Source organism: Astyanax mexicanus, chromosome 25 (genome assembly GCF_023375975.1).
Source record: "Astyanax mexicanus isolate ESR-SI-001 chromosome 25, AstMex3_surface, whole genome shotgun sequence".
NCBI classification, from domain to species: Eukaryota; Metazoa; Chordata; class Actinopteri; order Characiformes; family Acestrorhamphidae; genus Astyanax; species Astyanax mexicanus.
Genome location: NC_064432.1, coordinates 3,990,240 through 4,006,772, shown reverse-complemented (window position 1 = coordinate 4,006,772; position 16,533 = coordinate 3,990,240). Strand labels below are relative to the sequence as shown.

At 37.5% G+C, this 16,533-nt stretch overlaps 1 protein-coding gene across 1 annotated transcript in view; it reads right to left on the bottom strand.

Moving 5' to 3' along the window:
- Positions 1 to 16,533, bottom strand: part of dlc1 (DLC1 Rho GTPase activating protein) — a 134,084-nt gene that overhangs the window by 85,123 nt on the left and 32,428 nt on the right. The window contains exon 5 of the mRNA XM_049472219.1: positions 10,191 to 10,224. Within this exon, the coding sequence (XP_049328176.1) occupies positions 10,191 to 10,224 (34 nt within the window). The remainder of the gene's footprint in view (positions 1 to 10,190; positions 10,225 to 16,533) is intronic.

Genomic DNA, 16,533 nt, shown 5'->3' with positions numbered 1-16,533 from the left:
TCTGTTTTGCCATTGAAACCTATGGGGGTGGGTGGGGTTATAACGTCATGTAGAAATAATGACTGAGACTAAGTAGTCTTTGTGATTACCTCATTTTGGGCCAATCTTATTTCTTATTTGTACTCCTAAGCCTTGTTTTACAGTGTCACCCTACACCCTAGTTATTTTTAATTGACCATTATTTATTATAATCCATCCATTATTACTCTTTGTTATGGAGCTAAAGTTAGTTACTTGCCAGTTTTTTTTTCATTTTTAAATTTTGTCATTCCAATTTCCACCTAAGTAACTGCTGCTAGCTACAGAGATTATTACTGTGATGATGATGATGATGATGATGATGGTACACTTTTACAATGCCTTTCTAGACACCCAAGGACACTTTAAAATCAGGTTTTACAGTCATATACACTCAATACTCAACCAACACACACCAGCGAGAGGCAGTAGCGAATCACAAAGAGCCTACTCTCAACCGAAAACAACTGTCCACATGAAGGGTTGCATCAAGCTCTAAGGAATTGTGCCAAGATTCTACTCTATAGCTTCTTGTTTAAATGTTCCCATTCCACCTTAAATGCAGCAGTTTCAGCAACTTTTGCTGCAGCATCTAAGGTGGAAATTTTTTTTTAGATAGCTCACTTGCAAGCTAATATTTGCTAATTTTCGCTAATTAATCAAAGGCCGTCAAGCACTGAAGTTACACACAACACATCTTAGTTCACAGAGGATTTGTACAGACTTGCTTTTACTTTTGGGATCTGCTAACTGGTGCTTTCATTTTTAATAACAGAGAATATGAAAGAAGCAAGCAATTGAAGAGCAGAGAGTTTTAGTCATGAGCTCCTGATAAATGAAGTACTGCAGTGTGTGGCCAGTCCAAACAGGACATATCAATGGGGAGAGAGATGGGAGTGAGCTTGTTCCCGTATAGTTCATCATCCAAAGGAAATTCACTGCATGGAAAGATCACCGGCGCTCAGTCACTTCCTCATTCTGGTCCTGAAATAAACATCATCAGATTATGTAGGATCTTGTCGTTGCTCATTGTCTGTGTTTCATATCACCCCCTCTAAGAAACAGCTGTAACAACGGCCAAAATAGCTGACTAAATATGGGGTTCCCCAAGGCTCGGTCGTGGGCCCAGACAGATTTCCCCGAAGCCGAGCAAAAACATGGAATGAATGACTGCCGGTGTGGTAAATACAGCAACAGCTGTTCCTGAAAGAGAGGCCACTTTACCTTATGACACATAAGGTGTCTGGGAATTGTAATTTGTGTAAAAACATCTATTCTAAATAAGTATTCTAAGTCAAATTCTAAGTCAAGTACTAGATTTCATGCTTCCTGTGAGACCAAAAGTATACTCAAAGGAAAGCAGCAAAATCTCTCAACAAAAGAGCACATCTGACAATAGTATGACAGTGTAAATCACAATGAATGACCTTGTTTTAAATCTTATATTCGGTATCTTAGGATAGAATCACTGTCTAAAAGAAACCATGCCTCAATTGGTAACTGTACAGGAGACGTTAAAATAGTAGCATTTGGAGTCCTGCCCAAGGACTTATACAGGTAAGGGAGTGTACGATTGGGAATCTTGACCAAGGACTTATGTTGGTAAGTGAAGGTTGGATTTGGAGTCTTGCCCAATGATTTACTGTTACTGGAAAGTGAATGTAGCATTATGAGTCTTGCAGAAGGACTTATATTGGTAAGTGAATGCACGGTCGGGAGTCTTGCTCAAGGATTTGTACTGCTGACTGAATGTATGTTTGAAAGACTTCCCAAAAGAAAAATACTGGTCAGTCATTGTAAAACTAGAAGCCTTACCCAAGGAATCATGTTGGTATGAAAATGCAGCATTAGAGGTTTACCCATTAAAGGGCTTGTTGTTTGCAAGCAAATGTAGGGTTGGTACCCTTCCCCGTAAGCTCTTGTATTTAAGAGAATGAACAATTAGGAGTCTTGCCTGGGAACTTGTTTAGTTTGGAAAATGTTGCATTAGGAGTCTCGCCAAAGGACTTGTTTCGGTTGGAAAATGTGGCATTAGGAATCTTGCCCAAGGACTTTTGAAGGTTGAAAAATGTGGCATTAGAAATATCGCCCAAGGACTTGTAATGAACCTGCCACAAATCACTATAATGCAAGGAGTGCCAGTTCAAATCAAGGTGAATGCTGCTTGGCTATCAGCAGCTGGAGTCTGAGAGAGCAGCAGTTGGCATTAAGAGGCGGGGGCTGTTAAGAGGCGGGGGCTGAATTCACAAGTATCGAATGAGGCATGCGCTAACTTTCGTTATGTTTTGGGCATTAGGAGCATTACTAGAGGTAGGGGGAGTTCTAATAAGTAGAAAGAATAATTGGCCTTTCAAATTAGGGACAAAATAATAATAAAAAAAAAAGTCTTTTTGCTCAAAATCTTAACAGCACAATAAGTTCCTCCTGGACACTGAAGCTAAACAAAGAACAGGACAGATGAAATCTTTCTTCCATGCAGTGATAAAATCCTTTCCTTAACCTCTCCGCCCTTCCCTCCGTAGATAGAGCATCACGCAATGTGAAAGTTCTCCACTGTCTGCTTCTGCGAAAAAGGAACTCTTCAGGGTGAAAGTTCAGGTGGAGAGATTGCTGGAGGAAGACAGATGGCGACTGCTGTGTTTTGAGCATCTGAAGTTCAGGATATTTTAAGAACAGGCGGAGGCCATTGTGTAGCCAGCCTCCACCCATCAGTGTAGTTTAGGAATGACATTCGTCTATTCTTGAGCACTGTTGTGACCAAGAGACTGTTTTGTCCTTAAATACACATCTGACTGTCTGTACCAAAGACTTCTGGGACTTTTGGGGGCTGAATTACAGTTTTAGAGAGTTTTAAAGGCTCTTTAGATGTTCGTTTCAATGCTAGAGAAGATTCAACACCAAATATATCTAGAACACTAAGAGTCAGTTCACTGGAAAGGAATCAAGACTAGTCTTGGACTACACAGCATTTTGAATGAAGGAGATTTTAGATTGAAAAGAAAATATCATTTATATGACTAGACCTAATCCCTGTTTGGGAAACTGTCTTAAAATGAACAAAAGTATTGGGACACGTGTTCAGTCATTGTTTTTTTTCAAAATCAAGGATATTTAAAACCCCTTTTATTCTGTTTATCCCTGACTTTTGTTGGACTGGCTGCAAGTAACCGTCTCTACTGTCCAGGGAAGGCTTTCTTTTAGATTTTGGACTATTGCTGTGAGGTTCTGATTGCATGCATTGACAAGAACATTAGTGAGGTCAGGATGTTGATTATCACTTGGCCTTGAGCACTCCAACTCCAAAACTCCCATCCAGTACTTTGTTTCAATTAACCAAGTTCCACTGTTCCATAGTTCCAGTAGTTTAGGATTTATATGATCAGTGATTGCTTGACCAAAGGGTTGTAGGTTAGAAGAGCAAGTTACGTTTTTTTTTTTTTTTTTTTGGTGTAACTGTAGCATGAAATGTGATGCAGTTACTCTATAATGGGAGGATGGGCTGGAAAAAGGGAAGCAGGGTCTGTTTGTTCTTTATTAAGAAACGTAAAACAAAGGCCAACCTCCCTTTAAATAAAAAAATTATAGTCATATTAAATGACTAAGAACAAATTTGACGAATTGTCTGCTTGCCTACTTTCTAAATAATACCTGCTTACCCTAGGGGACAGTAGGCCTGGTCCTCAAGACTACACACTGATAGACTACACACTGATGGTGGATTAGGGGAAGGATTGGACCATTATTCAAATAAATGATGCCATCAGCCAATAGGAAAGGTAACATGCTGACATTCAAGACAAGAACCTTGGAATAAATGCTAGTTTTGATGGTTATTAACGTACTTGAGGTTCTCGCCAGATCTAATCTAATCTAGCCCAAGAACTTTCATCAAACTTCATTTTGCAGCTAATGCTGCTGCACTCAGCGTTAATGGAAATCTGGAAATCACAGCTTACTATAAATAAATGGAAGCGTTTTACTCACCAAAATAAACAGTTTTCAGGGGAGGAATCTGTGTAGATTAACATTCAGTGCTCTTATGACTTAAAAATTACAGTTTTGTTTACTTAGCCTAGATTTTCTTACCTTAATTAACTACTTCCTCACCATCACCCAGCGGTGAGACCTGCTGAATTAGATGGGAAACATGGCGACACCCCTGTTCCTTACTAGTGTCTCATAAAAGGCCATAAAGTCAAGCGTGACTTGAAAATGAATGAATGAAAATAGACCAGGAAATAGACGTTCACTGATAGTGAGCTTGAGGGGAATGAATACATCCTGATGGACACACCCAATATGGAAATAGATATCGCCAGGTATTGCCAATTTTGATTAATAAGCAAAGACACAATTAATAGGCAGATGTCCCAGTACATGCCAGATCTAATCGCCCAAAGAACCTTCATGGAACTTAATTTTGAGAGGAATCCAACATGGCTGAAGTACGTTAAAGTGAAGCGCTGTAGCGTAGCATGCTTGCACGTAGTCCTATGAGCCTTCAGAAGCCTTCAGTTCTTGCTGGCATGTTTGGCAGGTCATGGCACTGACATTCATTCATTGACACGATCTGTTGACAGCCGAGCTCCTTTGATGCTCCAGCATGTCTTGCAGAATTCCTAGAATATTGCAGAACTCCTAGAATCATGCAACTCTTGCGCCTCCCAATCCCACTTCCTCCAGGCTCTTCCTAAACCAATCAAGACCATCCATAGACAGTCGTACATGCCTCTACCTTACCCTAGCCAATCAGAGCGTTTCTGCTCGTTCCCAGCCTAGCATCCCTCAACGCATCGAGGATTGAGCTTGAGCATAGGGGTAGAGGAGTTAGCAATGGAGCCTTTGTTCTTGCCCTGGTTCCACTCTGTGGCTGGGGGAGTGGGGGCAATGGGGGCAGGAACGCTCAGAAGAGCCCACACATCAAAGGGCTCGGGGGTCCAGAGAAAAAAGAGAAAAAGAGAGGAGGAGGGCTGACTATTCAGAGATGATTACAGGTAGCGGGCGTACCGCAGAGATAAGAAAACAAATGGCACAGGAGGAAAGTGGAGGAACAGGAACCTGGACTTTTCCAGGCTGATCTCAGAGCAGCTTTATCGATTGTTTTCATATAGCTAAAATTTAGGTATGTTAAAATGTCTGCAAAGTACGTATGATCTAGCAGTTAAGAATGCTATTTGAGGACCATTCCTCAGGCTATCTTCTACTATGTAGTTACATAAATAGTCAAATAAAAAAATAAATAAAGAAATAAATTTGTAAAACTTGTTGTAGGCTATAAGAGCAAGTTACTGCATATTCTGTTGTTGAAAGTTATATATATATATATATATATATATATATATATATATAGTAATGTAAAAACTATAATATTAACTGAATACAAATGTTAATTTAGTTGAATTTTGCTTTTATTAAGTATAAAAAAGTAACATTATGTATAAAATAAACTTTTAGGAGCCAAATATTTCTGTGGTAAGCCAAATAAACAAAGATATTGCCCACATATTTTTCTTTTTTTTTTAACCAAATAAAGACTATATAAAATCTACACTGTAAAAATGAAAAAATATTTATATATATATAATTGCAATTATAATTGATTTTCCATATGTGAAAAAACGTTAAATTTTCCAAAAATTCCAAACAAGACTTGTGCCACTATTATATTGTATTCAAATCATTTATTGTCACTAAATCATTTTAAACTTTTATAATATCTAACCACCTTCAGACCTGTACCTGTTTTACTTAATGTTCTATATTCTTAACTTTTATTTTTTATTTTATTTCATTGTATTAATATTTTTGTAATAGTTTATATTATTATTATTATTATTATTATTATTATTATTATTTTAGTCCATTTATTTTGTATGTTTTTAATTCATTTGTATTTTTTTATTGCATTATGTAACTAAAATGATTAATTTTAGCTTAATTTTAACTGTTTTTTGTTGTATTAATCGTATCTTCTTTTGATCTTAATTTCTTATAAATTATTATTTTATTATTATTTATTATCATAATTCTATTTTTATTTTTATCTTTATCTATTCTTTTATTTACTGTTATTTTAAAATTCCTGTTTTGGTAAAGGGGAATGATTATACCCTGATGGACATATCCAATATGCAAATAGATATGGCCAGGTATTGCCAATTTTGATTAATAAGCAAAGAAACAATTAATAAGCATATTTCCCAGTACATTTTTATAAAATGTACCCTTGCAACTTTCAAACTAAGGTAAATACCCACTAGCCTATTCCACGCTGATCTGAAGTCAGTATTGGTTCTGGATAATTGCTAGGTTGGAAATGAAGCAGGAAGCAGACCAGTGAAGCAAGGTAACGCCTGACTAAATATAATAGACATATATAGGGCCGTAGGAAGGCAGGGCCACTGTTAGCCGTCTAGCACGCCTTTCGCTTCTGCCTCTCTTCCTTCCCCTCCCTGTGTGGGTGGGCACAACTCACAACTCTACCTTTTCTCTCTTTCTTCCCTGCCTCGCCATGCAAAGAGTGCGTGCATGATGGGATTTCCTGCCTGGAACAAGGAGACCTGGCAGGAGCAGGAAACGGGGGTCGTGTTTTGTAACAGCTGGGAAGAATGAAAGTGGCTAAAGTGTCAGTAAAACCCACCCAATGCTATTTTTCCCCTTTTCTGGTGGGTAGAAACACTCTAGTAGATAGACTCTAAAGAGCGATTAACCCGCAAACTAGATTTTTGATTTCTTAACCTTTAAAAAATTGCTTTTATTGCACTCATTTCTGCCTCTCAGGTTCAACTGTGCAATGGCTGAGAAGGATGTATCACATCACAATATACACAATAGATCTGTCAATCAATAATACTGCGTCTAAACCCATACATCACCCAACCCGTCACTGACCATTGGTAATTTTTCCATTTTGCAAATTTCATTTGTAAATCAAGGGAGCAGAGTCTGGAGAGTAAGTGGAGAAGCACACAGTCCAAACTGCTCGAGGTCTAGTGTGAAGTTTCCACCAATCAGTGATGGTTTGTTTGGAAAGACATGTCTGATATCTGCTGGTGTTGATCCACTGTGTTTTATTATCAAGTCTAAAGTCAGTGCAGTTCTGTTTTGTTTTCCCGCAAAATCTTACAGCACTTCATATCTTACAGCTTCCCTCTGCTACTGACAACTTTTATGGAGATGCTGGATTTCATTTTCCAGCAGGATTCAGCAGCTTAAACAGCTTGGTCTTATATAATATAATAATCTAATTTTCTGAGGCACTGATTTTTGGGTTCTTATTGGCTGTAAGTCATAATCATCAACAATAAAATAAATAAACACTTAAAATAGATCACTGTGTGTTTAATACATCTATATAATATATGAGTTTCACTTTTAAAAGTAACTTTTCAATGATATTCTAATTTTTTTTTTTTTACTAAGATTGCAATAGTCTATGCAGTAACAGTTCATTTACTAAAGTACATAAAGTAAAGTAAAGTACAATATGCTCTACACCCCTCTGGATATGACCACCCCTGATTCTCAAGCTTCGCCACAGTTTTATCTCACTGAATGGTCTTGATTTGTAGCATTTCAAACGCTACATCACTCTCCCTGTGGGTGGGTGTGAGAGAACAGGGCAGAACAGATGGTACCGAGAGAACGAAGCATCTGTGGTCACATGTGATCAGATGATATTATACGTTTGATGGACCTGACGCAAGAGGAGGCAACTCAATTTCTTGGAAAGAATGAGTTAGTTAAGCTTTACATAACTGAACAATATAAATGTTTTTTTTTTTTTTCTGAAGGGCTAGGACTATTCTAAGCCCTTATCAGAGGTGGAAAGTAATGAATTACATTGTAATTGAGTAGATTTTATGAGTAATTTGTAATTTTTAAAGTAGTTTTTAAAATAGGTCATTTTACTTTTGCATTTTGACACAAGTAATTTACTTCGCTACATTGGAAAACTCTCCGTTACCATAACATTACATTATATATATATATATATATATATATATATATATATATATATATATATATATATATATATGATATAACATATATATTACATTATTATTATATATTATATATAACGAGCATCAGTTTTCACAGTTGTATAAGAGGTATAAGAGTTGGTGAATTCAGTGAATAGCCCTCTTTCAGTAATGTTCTAATCCATGTTATGGCAAAAACTTCTATCTATCTATCTATCTATCTATCTATCTATCTATCTATCTATCTATCTATCTATCTATCTATCTATCTATCTATCTATCTATCTATCTATCAGCAAAGACTTTCAAAAACATGGTGGAACTGGCACTCATCAGGACCGCCTCAGGAAAGAAAGACCAAGAGTTACCTCTGTTTCACAGGATGAGTTTATCATATAACATTATATATATATATATATATATATATATATATATATATATATATATATATATATAACAGTATATATAACGTATAACATTAATATAAAGTGATATCAAGACTAATAAAATCAAGTGAATTCTGAATATTTGACTTTGGTATCTTTAATACTGGCGCCTCATGCATTCGAACCATCACTGTTCATTCCATGATTTTCATTCCAGTGAGGTATGAGTTAGATAATAGGTCAAACGTCAAACCCCCACTGTGTTCCGCCTCGGAATAGAGTCTGGGAATTCTGAAGGGGCGTGACCTCTGTTTGTGCGGTAAGATTGCGTGATGTAATCTAATGGGGAATAAACCCCATTCCCCACTGATAAAATAGAAGCTTTGAGGTGCAGTTGAACAGGAGGGCTTTGTGCTATCATCTGCTCTGCTTTTCATCACACACACACACACACACAGATACACACACACACAGATACACAAGGACCACAGGGGGTCATTACATTGCATAACTCAGCCTGGGACTGATATAGGCCTCCAGGCGGCCAGAGACCAGCCCCCCCAAGCAGCTGCATGTACCCCAACAGTGGACACCATTATACTATTATTGTAAGCTAACTTTGATTGACAGCTTAATCAATTGGCGGAAATGAAATCTAACAGCCAGACGTGCACACATACACACACACACACACTGTTCACCAAGTTCACAGTCTATCCCAACCGCACACACACTGTTCACACACACACACACACACACACACTCCTTTGTTTTTCCTCTAATTCAAGCTCCAACTGTAATATTCACTGTTATAATTTTGATTACGCTCACCGATAAACAGGGCTCCAGACTAACCTTCACTAACTTTCACAACTGCCCCAGAACCGTCCCGAAACTTTCTCTCAGCCACCCCAAACTGAAAATAGTCTGTAATGGTGTGCCATATCGTATCGTACGTGATAATATCGCCAAAAAATATATTGTTATACCTTAAAATATTGTGCCATATCACCTACCCTTAATTATCACATCAGGGTTTTTAGCAAAAGAAAAATCAGACAGATTATATCTGTCCAGTATAATTAATTTTACTTTAATCCTGGATATATGAAGATATTTGGAGTGCATTATTATTACAAGTATCATGATATTCTAAATCTTTGACGTCTGTAATTGTTTAGTAAACAAAAAAACAAGTGTGATGGAACTGGCACTCATCAGGACCGCCTCAGGAAAGAAAGACCAAGAGTTACCCCTGTTGCACAGGTAGTTTATCAGAGTTACCAGCCTCAGAAACACTTTAACTACATGATTCCTTATGTGTTCCTTCATAGACTGGATGTCTTAGGTATTCGTTCACAATGTAAGAAAAGGTTTTTTTATTATTTCTAGTAACTAAAAGTAATTTAGTAACTTTACTTTACTTTACTTTTTACTTATTAAAAGCTTCTCAGAAGCTACTGTTGGGTAGTGTACCTCTTGGTGAGATATCGCTGAGATATTGCCTTTATGACAGTCTAGAAGATTTTTAGGAGGGCACATCATTGGAATAAGAGAAGTTTCGTTTGTGGTGGTGCCATAATTGAGAAACTCAGTCACCCCTAGTAGTGATATGAGGAACCCTAACATTTCCGCAATAGGCTTCCAACTGGCACTTTCAGCAGGATAATGCTCAACCCACACACTGCAAGACCTTTCCAGGAATGTCTTCCTCAGATTGCAACACTTTATAACCACCACAGCGTAGAACCAGCACAACCCCAAACCCACTTAAAGAAAGATAAAAAAAAACGTAAAATCTTACCTGCTCGGTGTTTCTCGCAGAGCGGCACAGAGGTCTGAAAAACAAAACAAATAAACAAACAAACAAACAAACAAAAATTAACTACGCAAACAATTTGATTTATATGTATATAGTACTATAGGCGGTATACTGGGTAATCTGGTACCGCCATACCGCTATATATATATATATATATTATATAAAGTTCACATAAAGTTGCGCGAATATTGTTGTGTTAAAATGCAAAAACAAAATGTTTTCTTTTCCCATTTTCTTCTCAAAATTCTCAAAACACCCTGTTGAGGTTAAGGTTAGAGTTGAGCTGAGGTGGAGCACAGCAGTGTGTGTGTGTGTGTGTGTGTGTGTGTGCACTCATGTAATCTTCTAATCAAGCTCACCATGAAGCATAAAAGAAGAACACGTCACACCGAACAATAAAGGAACATCACGGTTACAAGAGCATCACACACATTGTGTGAGAGTGTGTTTGTGTGTGCATACCTGTTCTTTTGTCCTTATATTACGTAAAAAAACGGTGTGTGTGTGTGTGTGTGTGTGTGTGTGTAAGTCAACCCCTCCCCCAATTGTAAATCTTACAGAATCACCAAGCAAAAGGAAAAGCATATGCTGCATACACGAAAAACTCAAAATATTATTAATAACACTGTAATAATAAAATAATTCAAATCTTAATATTTATATAAAAGGAAAATTTGTGATTCATGGTCAAATAAGACAAACATTAAAAACATGAGGATCAAAACCTAACACATCTATCATTCCCCAACAAACACCATACCAGCAGTGAAGCATGGTGGTGGTAGTATCAAGTTATGAGGAGAGTGTGTATATATAAATATATATATATATATATATATATATATATATATATATATATATATAGTAGTGTGATGATGGTCTGGGGGCTGCTTTGCTGCTGTAACAGTTGGAAACAGGAATTCTGCTGTTTATTAGACAATCCTGAAGGAGAATATCTGGCCATCTGTTTGTGATCTCAAGCTCAGGTGTACATGGGTTCTGCAGCAGGACAATGACCCAAAGCACACAAACGAAATGAAGGTTTTGGAGTGGCCTAGTTTAAGTCTGATTGAGATGGTGTGGATGATCTTAATCAAACCAACTATGCTGGGAAACCCTCCGATGTATCCCATATAAAACAACTCTGTAAAGAAGAGTGGAACAAAATTCCTCCACAGAGATGTGAAAGACTTGTTGCCAGTTATCGGTAAAGCTTGATTGCAGTTGTTTGCCCTTATTAAATAAAATTAATATTTAAAAAGTGCTTTTTATATTTAGTCAGGATATGTTTGTCTGAGATTTCTGGGAATGATGTAGATCTAAAAATCATTAGTCCCGAACTAAAAGTCATTTCTTTGTTACGGGAGAGAGCGAGAGCATTCCGCAGCAGATGAATCGGCTCATCGCTTTCTTACCGCTGCTGATGCTGGGATAAAATGGCTTGTCTTGGACCCGATCTGTCTGGCTCTGAGCTGGCATGCACACATACACACACATTGGGCCCACACAGTGTGTATGAATAATATAAAGAACACACACACACACACACAAATACGTGATACGCAGGCGGTAACACATATACACCCTCCACAAAAACATTGCTGGTGGATTTATGGCTGAATAATGACCTTAGCAACATGAGCTAACTGCAGAAGAAGCCATAAACAGCCGTCCTGCCGGTGTAGAGCTGTAAATCTTCCTTCACACACACACACACACACACACACACACATATATATGTATATATATATATATATATATATATATATATATATATATATATATATACACACTTACATACTGATTAAGCATAACTTTATGACCACCACTTATTTTTAGCACCACTGATCATATACAAAAATAGCATTTGTTACCCCAATCTCTAAATATAAATTTTTACCATGAAAATAACTTATTAAAATCCATCAGATATGTATTTTATTTTTTAGCTTTGTTGTCCATTGTTTATTGAATCATTAAAACACTGACATTACCTGAGGCTGTAAGTGAGACCTGCAGTTCTTTAAATGTTGTTTTGGGTTCTTTTGGGATCTCCTGGATGAGTTGTTCATGCCCTTTTGGAGTAATTTCAGTCAGTCGGCCGGTCACTCCTGGGAAGGTTCACCAGTGTTCCATGTTTTCTCCATTAGTGAATAATAATAGTGAATCACTGTGGTTCACTGGAGTTCCAAAGCTTTAAAAATTATTTTGTAACCTTCCCCAGACTGATAGATGATCATTGACTCTTTTTTTTCATCTGTTTTTTCAGTTTCTTCAGATCGAGGCACAATGTGTTGATTTTTGTATGTATATATATATATATATATATATATACATACACACACTGTCCTCATAACTTGATACTACATTGTTGTCCAAATACCATCTATGCTTTAAAACATTTTTTTTTATAATAAATCCATTATATTTAGGTTAAAATACACATTTTAGTTGTGTCCCTGTTTTTTTTTTTTCACTCAGTCCTGTTACCCTAAAACACATTACCCCGATCATCTAAAAACATCTGGAACATTTTACAACAGGGTCACATCTACAACAGGAAGTGACATCGGCTGGTTCATCATCTGAAGATCACGGGAAGACCAAAATTAAGCTTTCTCACTAGTTTTTCCGTATATTTGATCTTATTATTGTGTAACTATGCCGGAGGAGGAGCTCAATCTCAACACTCGTTTCTGTTACCTACATTTTATTTTAAAAAGTTTATTTTAAAAGTACAAATTTTGGGGGAAATCACCAGAATGTGCTCAGCGACCTCATGCTATTAGCATAGCCACAATTTAGATATTTTTCACGTTTTTGCTAATTCTATGCAAAAAAAAAAAAAAACTCATACCTGTTACTTTCAATCCTGTTACTCAAAACTCAAAGAAAAAAACAGTAAACAGGAGTGAGTGTCAGTAACAGGAGTGAGTTGGTTGGTGGACTGTTCCCAGTCAAGCACTGACAGTGAGGTGTTTAAAAACCCAGCAGCACAAAATTGCATACCTGAACCATCGCAAGATCATGAAATATTTGCTTGTTTACATAACTAAATAAAATCCTGACGTTTTGCACAATTCCAGAAAGAATACAAGGTTGTATGGATGGACACCCTACTTTAAGAGCAACTTATCCTAAACTTAATTACTGAACAAGAAGGCCTTGGGTTCAAGCGGGCAAACACTATATATTTTTTTCCCAGCCCTCCGGTTGCATCTGGACATACGGCAGCAATCCCGGCCACGCTCTCTAAAGGCAGAATAATCTGGTTTTGTTATCTGTGGCTGTGAAGCGTGTCATCTCGAGAGTTTGTCAAAACAACAGGCCTCCACACGGCCTCTGCTGGGAGGAATGCAGGGGGCAGTAACTGCCATGCTAAGGCTAACAGCGCTAATGCTAACAGTGCTCCCAGACCCTGAGAGAAGGTCTCTTACAGTGGATTCTCGGATTAGATCTATATATATATCTATAGCCCCTCCGGTACCACTTCAAAATAAGACTACCTTTATAAAGGGTTTAAAAATGGTTTTACAATTAGTTATTAATGGTGACTAATTAGGTTGTAAATGCCTTAAAAACCATTAATAATCAGTTATAAAACATTTGTAGAAATGTACGTAGACTTGATGTTTGCCAAATAGTGAACCCACAGCCATCTATATTTATATCTTTCTACGTATGTGTTATAACTGATTATTAATGATTTTTAAGGCATTTACAACCTAATTAGTAACCATTAATACACTAATTGTAAACCATTTACAAACCCTTTATAAAGGTAGTCTTATTTTAAAGTGTTACCACCTCTTCTTCCTAATTGTTCTTTGCCAACATGCAATCCATGAAAAATGTTGTGGGGCTATTGTGGGTTATTTTATTTAACATATTAAATGTATTGGGTTTTTAAAAAACCAAAGAGAGCAGGCCAATTTTGCACTCTCAGGGATCTGGCAGCTGGCAAGCTACATAACCGGGATTCGAACCAGAGATTTCTCTATCAATGCAGCAGTGCTTTAGACTGCTGGACCATTCGCTGCCCAGAAATATTCATTTTAAATTGACATGAAATATTACTTAAAATGAACAGGTAAGACGAATAAAAAAAATAAGGTCAAATTTTACAAAAAAGGTATATCAGCTCCATATCCAGCTCCTGGCATCACTTATCTGCATAATGGGCGTGTCTTCTCAACCCACTTATTGTAGTCAAGTACATTCACTTGGGTTTTTAGTGGCATTTTAAAGAAATGTTGCCTGCTTGCCTGAATGTACTGAATGGACTGTAGGTCTTAAGAACAAGTTACTACGTTCTTTACTGCAATGTATGCATTCATACTGGCTGTAAACTGAGGTGAAGCAACACTGCACTGGATTAATTTACCCAGTGGTTTTCCCTGCGTTAGGAAACACAAACCTTCCTTTTTAATTAACAGTGATTATTATATGTAGATGATGGACTGCCTACAGTGCATTGCAGTTATGAACCTGATTAATGATTAATGTTTGAACCCTGCCCCCTCCTCAAACCAGGAGGTGTGAGGTCTGGTCCGTGGAGCACCAGGTCCAGATGTGTGTAAGGTTTGCATTTCCTGTGTCCAGCACTATAAACACAACTCCGCATAGCTGCGTGGGTCCGTCAGAGCTAGCCGTGGAGAAATAGACGGCATTCCCAGTCTGTCCAGTCTGACTCACACCAGCAGACCAGCAGAGGTAAACATGGTGAGGTTTGTTACGCTCGTCAGACAGGACCAGATCACCCAAGGACGAGAGCTATTTGGGTCATAAAGCTAGGGCGCTATGGTGTGTTTGTGTCTGGAGTTTGTAAAACCTGGGGAAATTGTTAAATGCACCTGGGTCTTGCCACAAGAGGGAATAAAATGTTTCCCTTACTGCTCTATAAAAAGGCTCTAATAAGCAACTTTTGGGTAGTTTACCTCCTGGTGAGAGATCTAACATACTCGACTTAAAGAAGTCATTTTACCTGTCCAAAACTGACATTTTCAGCAGTGTTATAAACCAGAAACCTATGGATTGCTATGTACTGGAACCATATAATCTTTAGCAAAAAATTAAGCTATATTGAGATTTTGAGAGATTGAATCAAATAAATATTTGATCTTTGTGAGACCTATGAATCAGCAACAACAGTGATATCAGCTGGGCAATTAGGCTGCTACACAGCTGTATACCCCCATCACTAGTGATGCCACAACGCATTGAATGTTGAAGACTAGCACATGCCTCCTCCACAGACACACGTGAAGTCAGACTCTGCCTCGGTTCTGATACATCAGCTCACAGACGCAGTCTTGTGCTGACCGACATCACCCTTTGAAGTGATGAGGAAAAAAAGGACACCTTCCACTGTACCCACCCTGAGAGAGAGCAAGGCCAATTATGCTCTCTCAGGGATCCGGCAAGCTGCATGACCAGGATTTGAACCAGCGATCTCCTGATCAAAGTGGCAGGGCTCTTCTATTTCACAAGTGCACAAATGGTTTTACAAATTATGAGCAATAAATGATAAAGATCAGAGATCAGATTCTTTAACTCTCATCTAGAAACATTCAGGGACAAAACATGATGACAATTACACACAAAGTTCTTCAATATTATAACAATAAAACTGATGAGTTTCTTTGATTTTACCAAATTGAAAACCTCTGGAATATAATCAAGAGGAAGATGGATGATCACGAGCTGATCATCAAACCAAACTGAACTGCTTGAATTTTTGCAGCAGGAGTAAAGCAGCATTAAATTATCCAAAAGCAGTGTGTAAGACTGGTGGAGGAGAACATGACGCCCAGATGCATAAAAAAAACTGTGATTAAAAACCACCAGGGTTATTCCACCAAATATTGGAATTTGGGAGAAATGTTGTCCATAGTTTACAGAATAAAACAATAATATTCATTGTCACTAAAACATAAACCTATAAATAGCAAAATCAGAGAAACTGATTTAGAAACTGAAGTGGTCTCTTCATGTTTTTTTTTTTCAGAGCTGTGTATGGCATATTATGTTTGTGTGTTTATGTAAATATGTGTGTGTGTCTGTGTGTGGACAAGTGACTAATATGTGGCTGTCAGGTTTATGGGGTCGCATTTTTTGGACACTGAAGCCACCAGGCGCAGGTTGTCACGGTGTTTAAGGTCAGAGGGGTCAAGTCAAGTGTCTGACCTTTAAAAAAAAACATGAGCTTCTGCACCTGGTTACTTATTTAGCTGTGTGTGTGTGTCTGTGTGTGTGTCTGTGTGTGTGGGAACAACTGGTGTTGTCTAATTAGAATTAATGCAGTCCAGTTCAGTCCAATAAATAC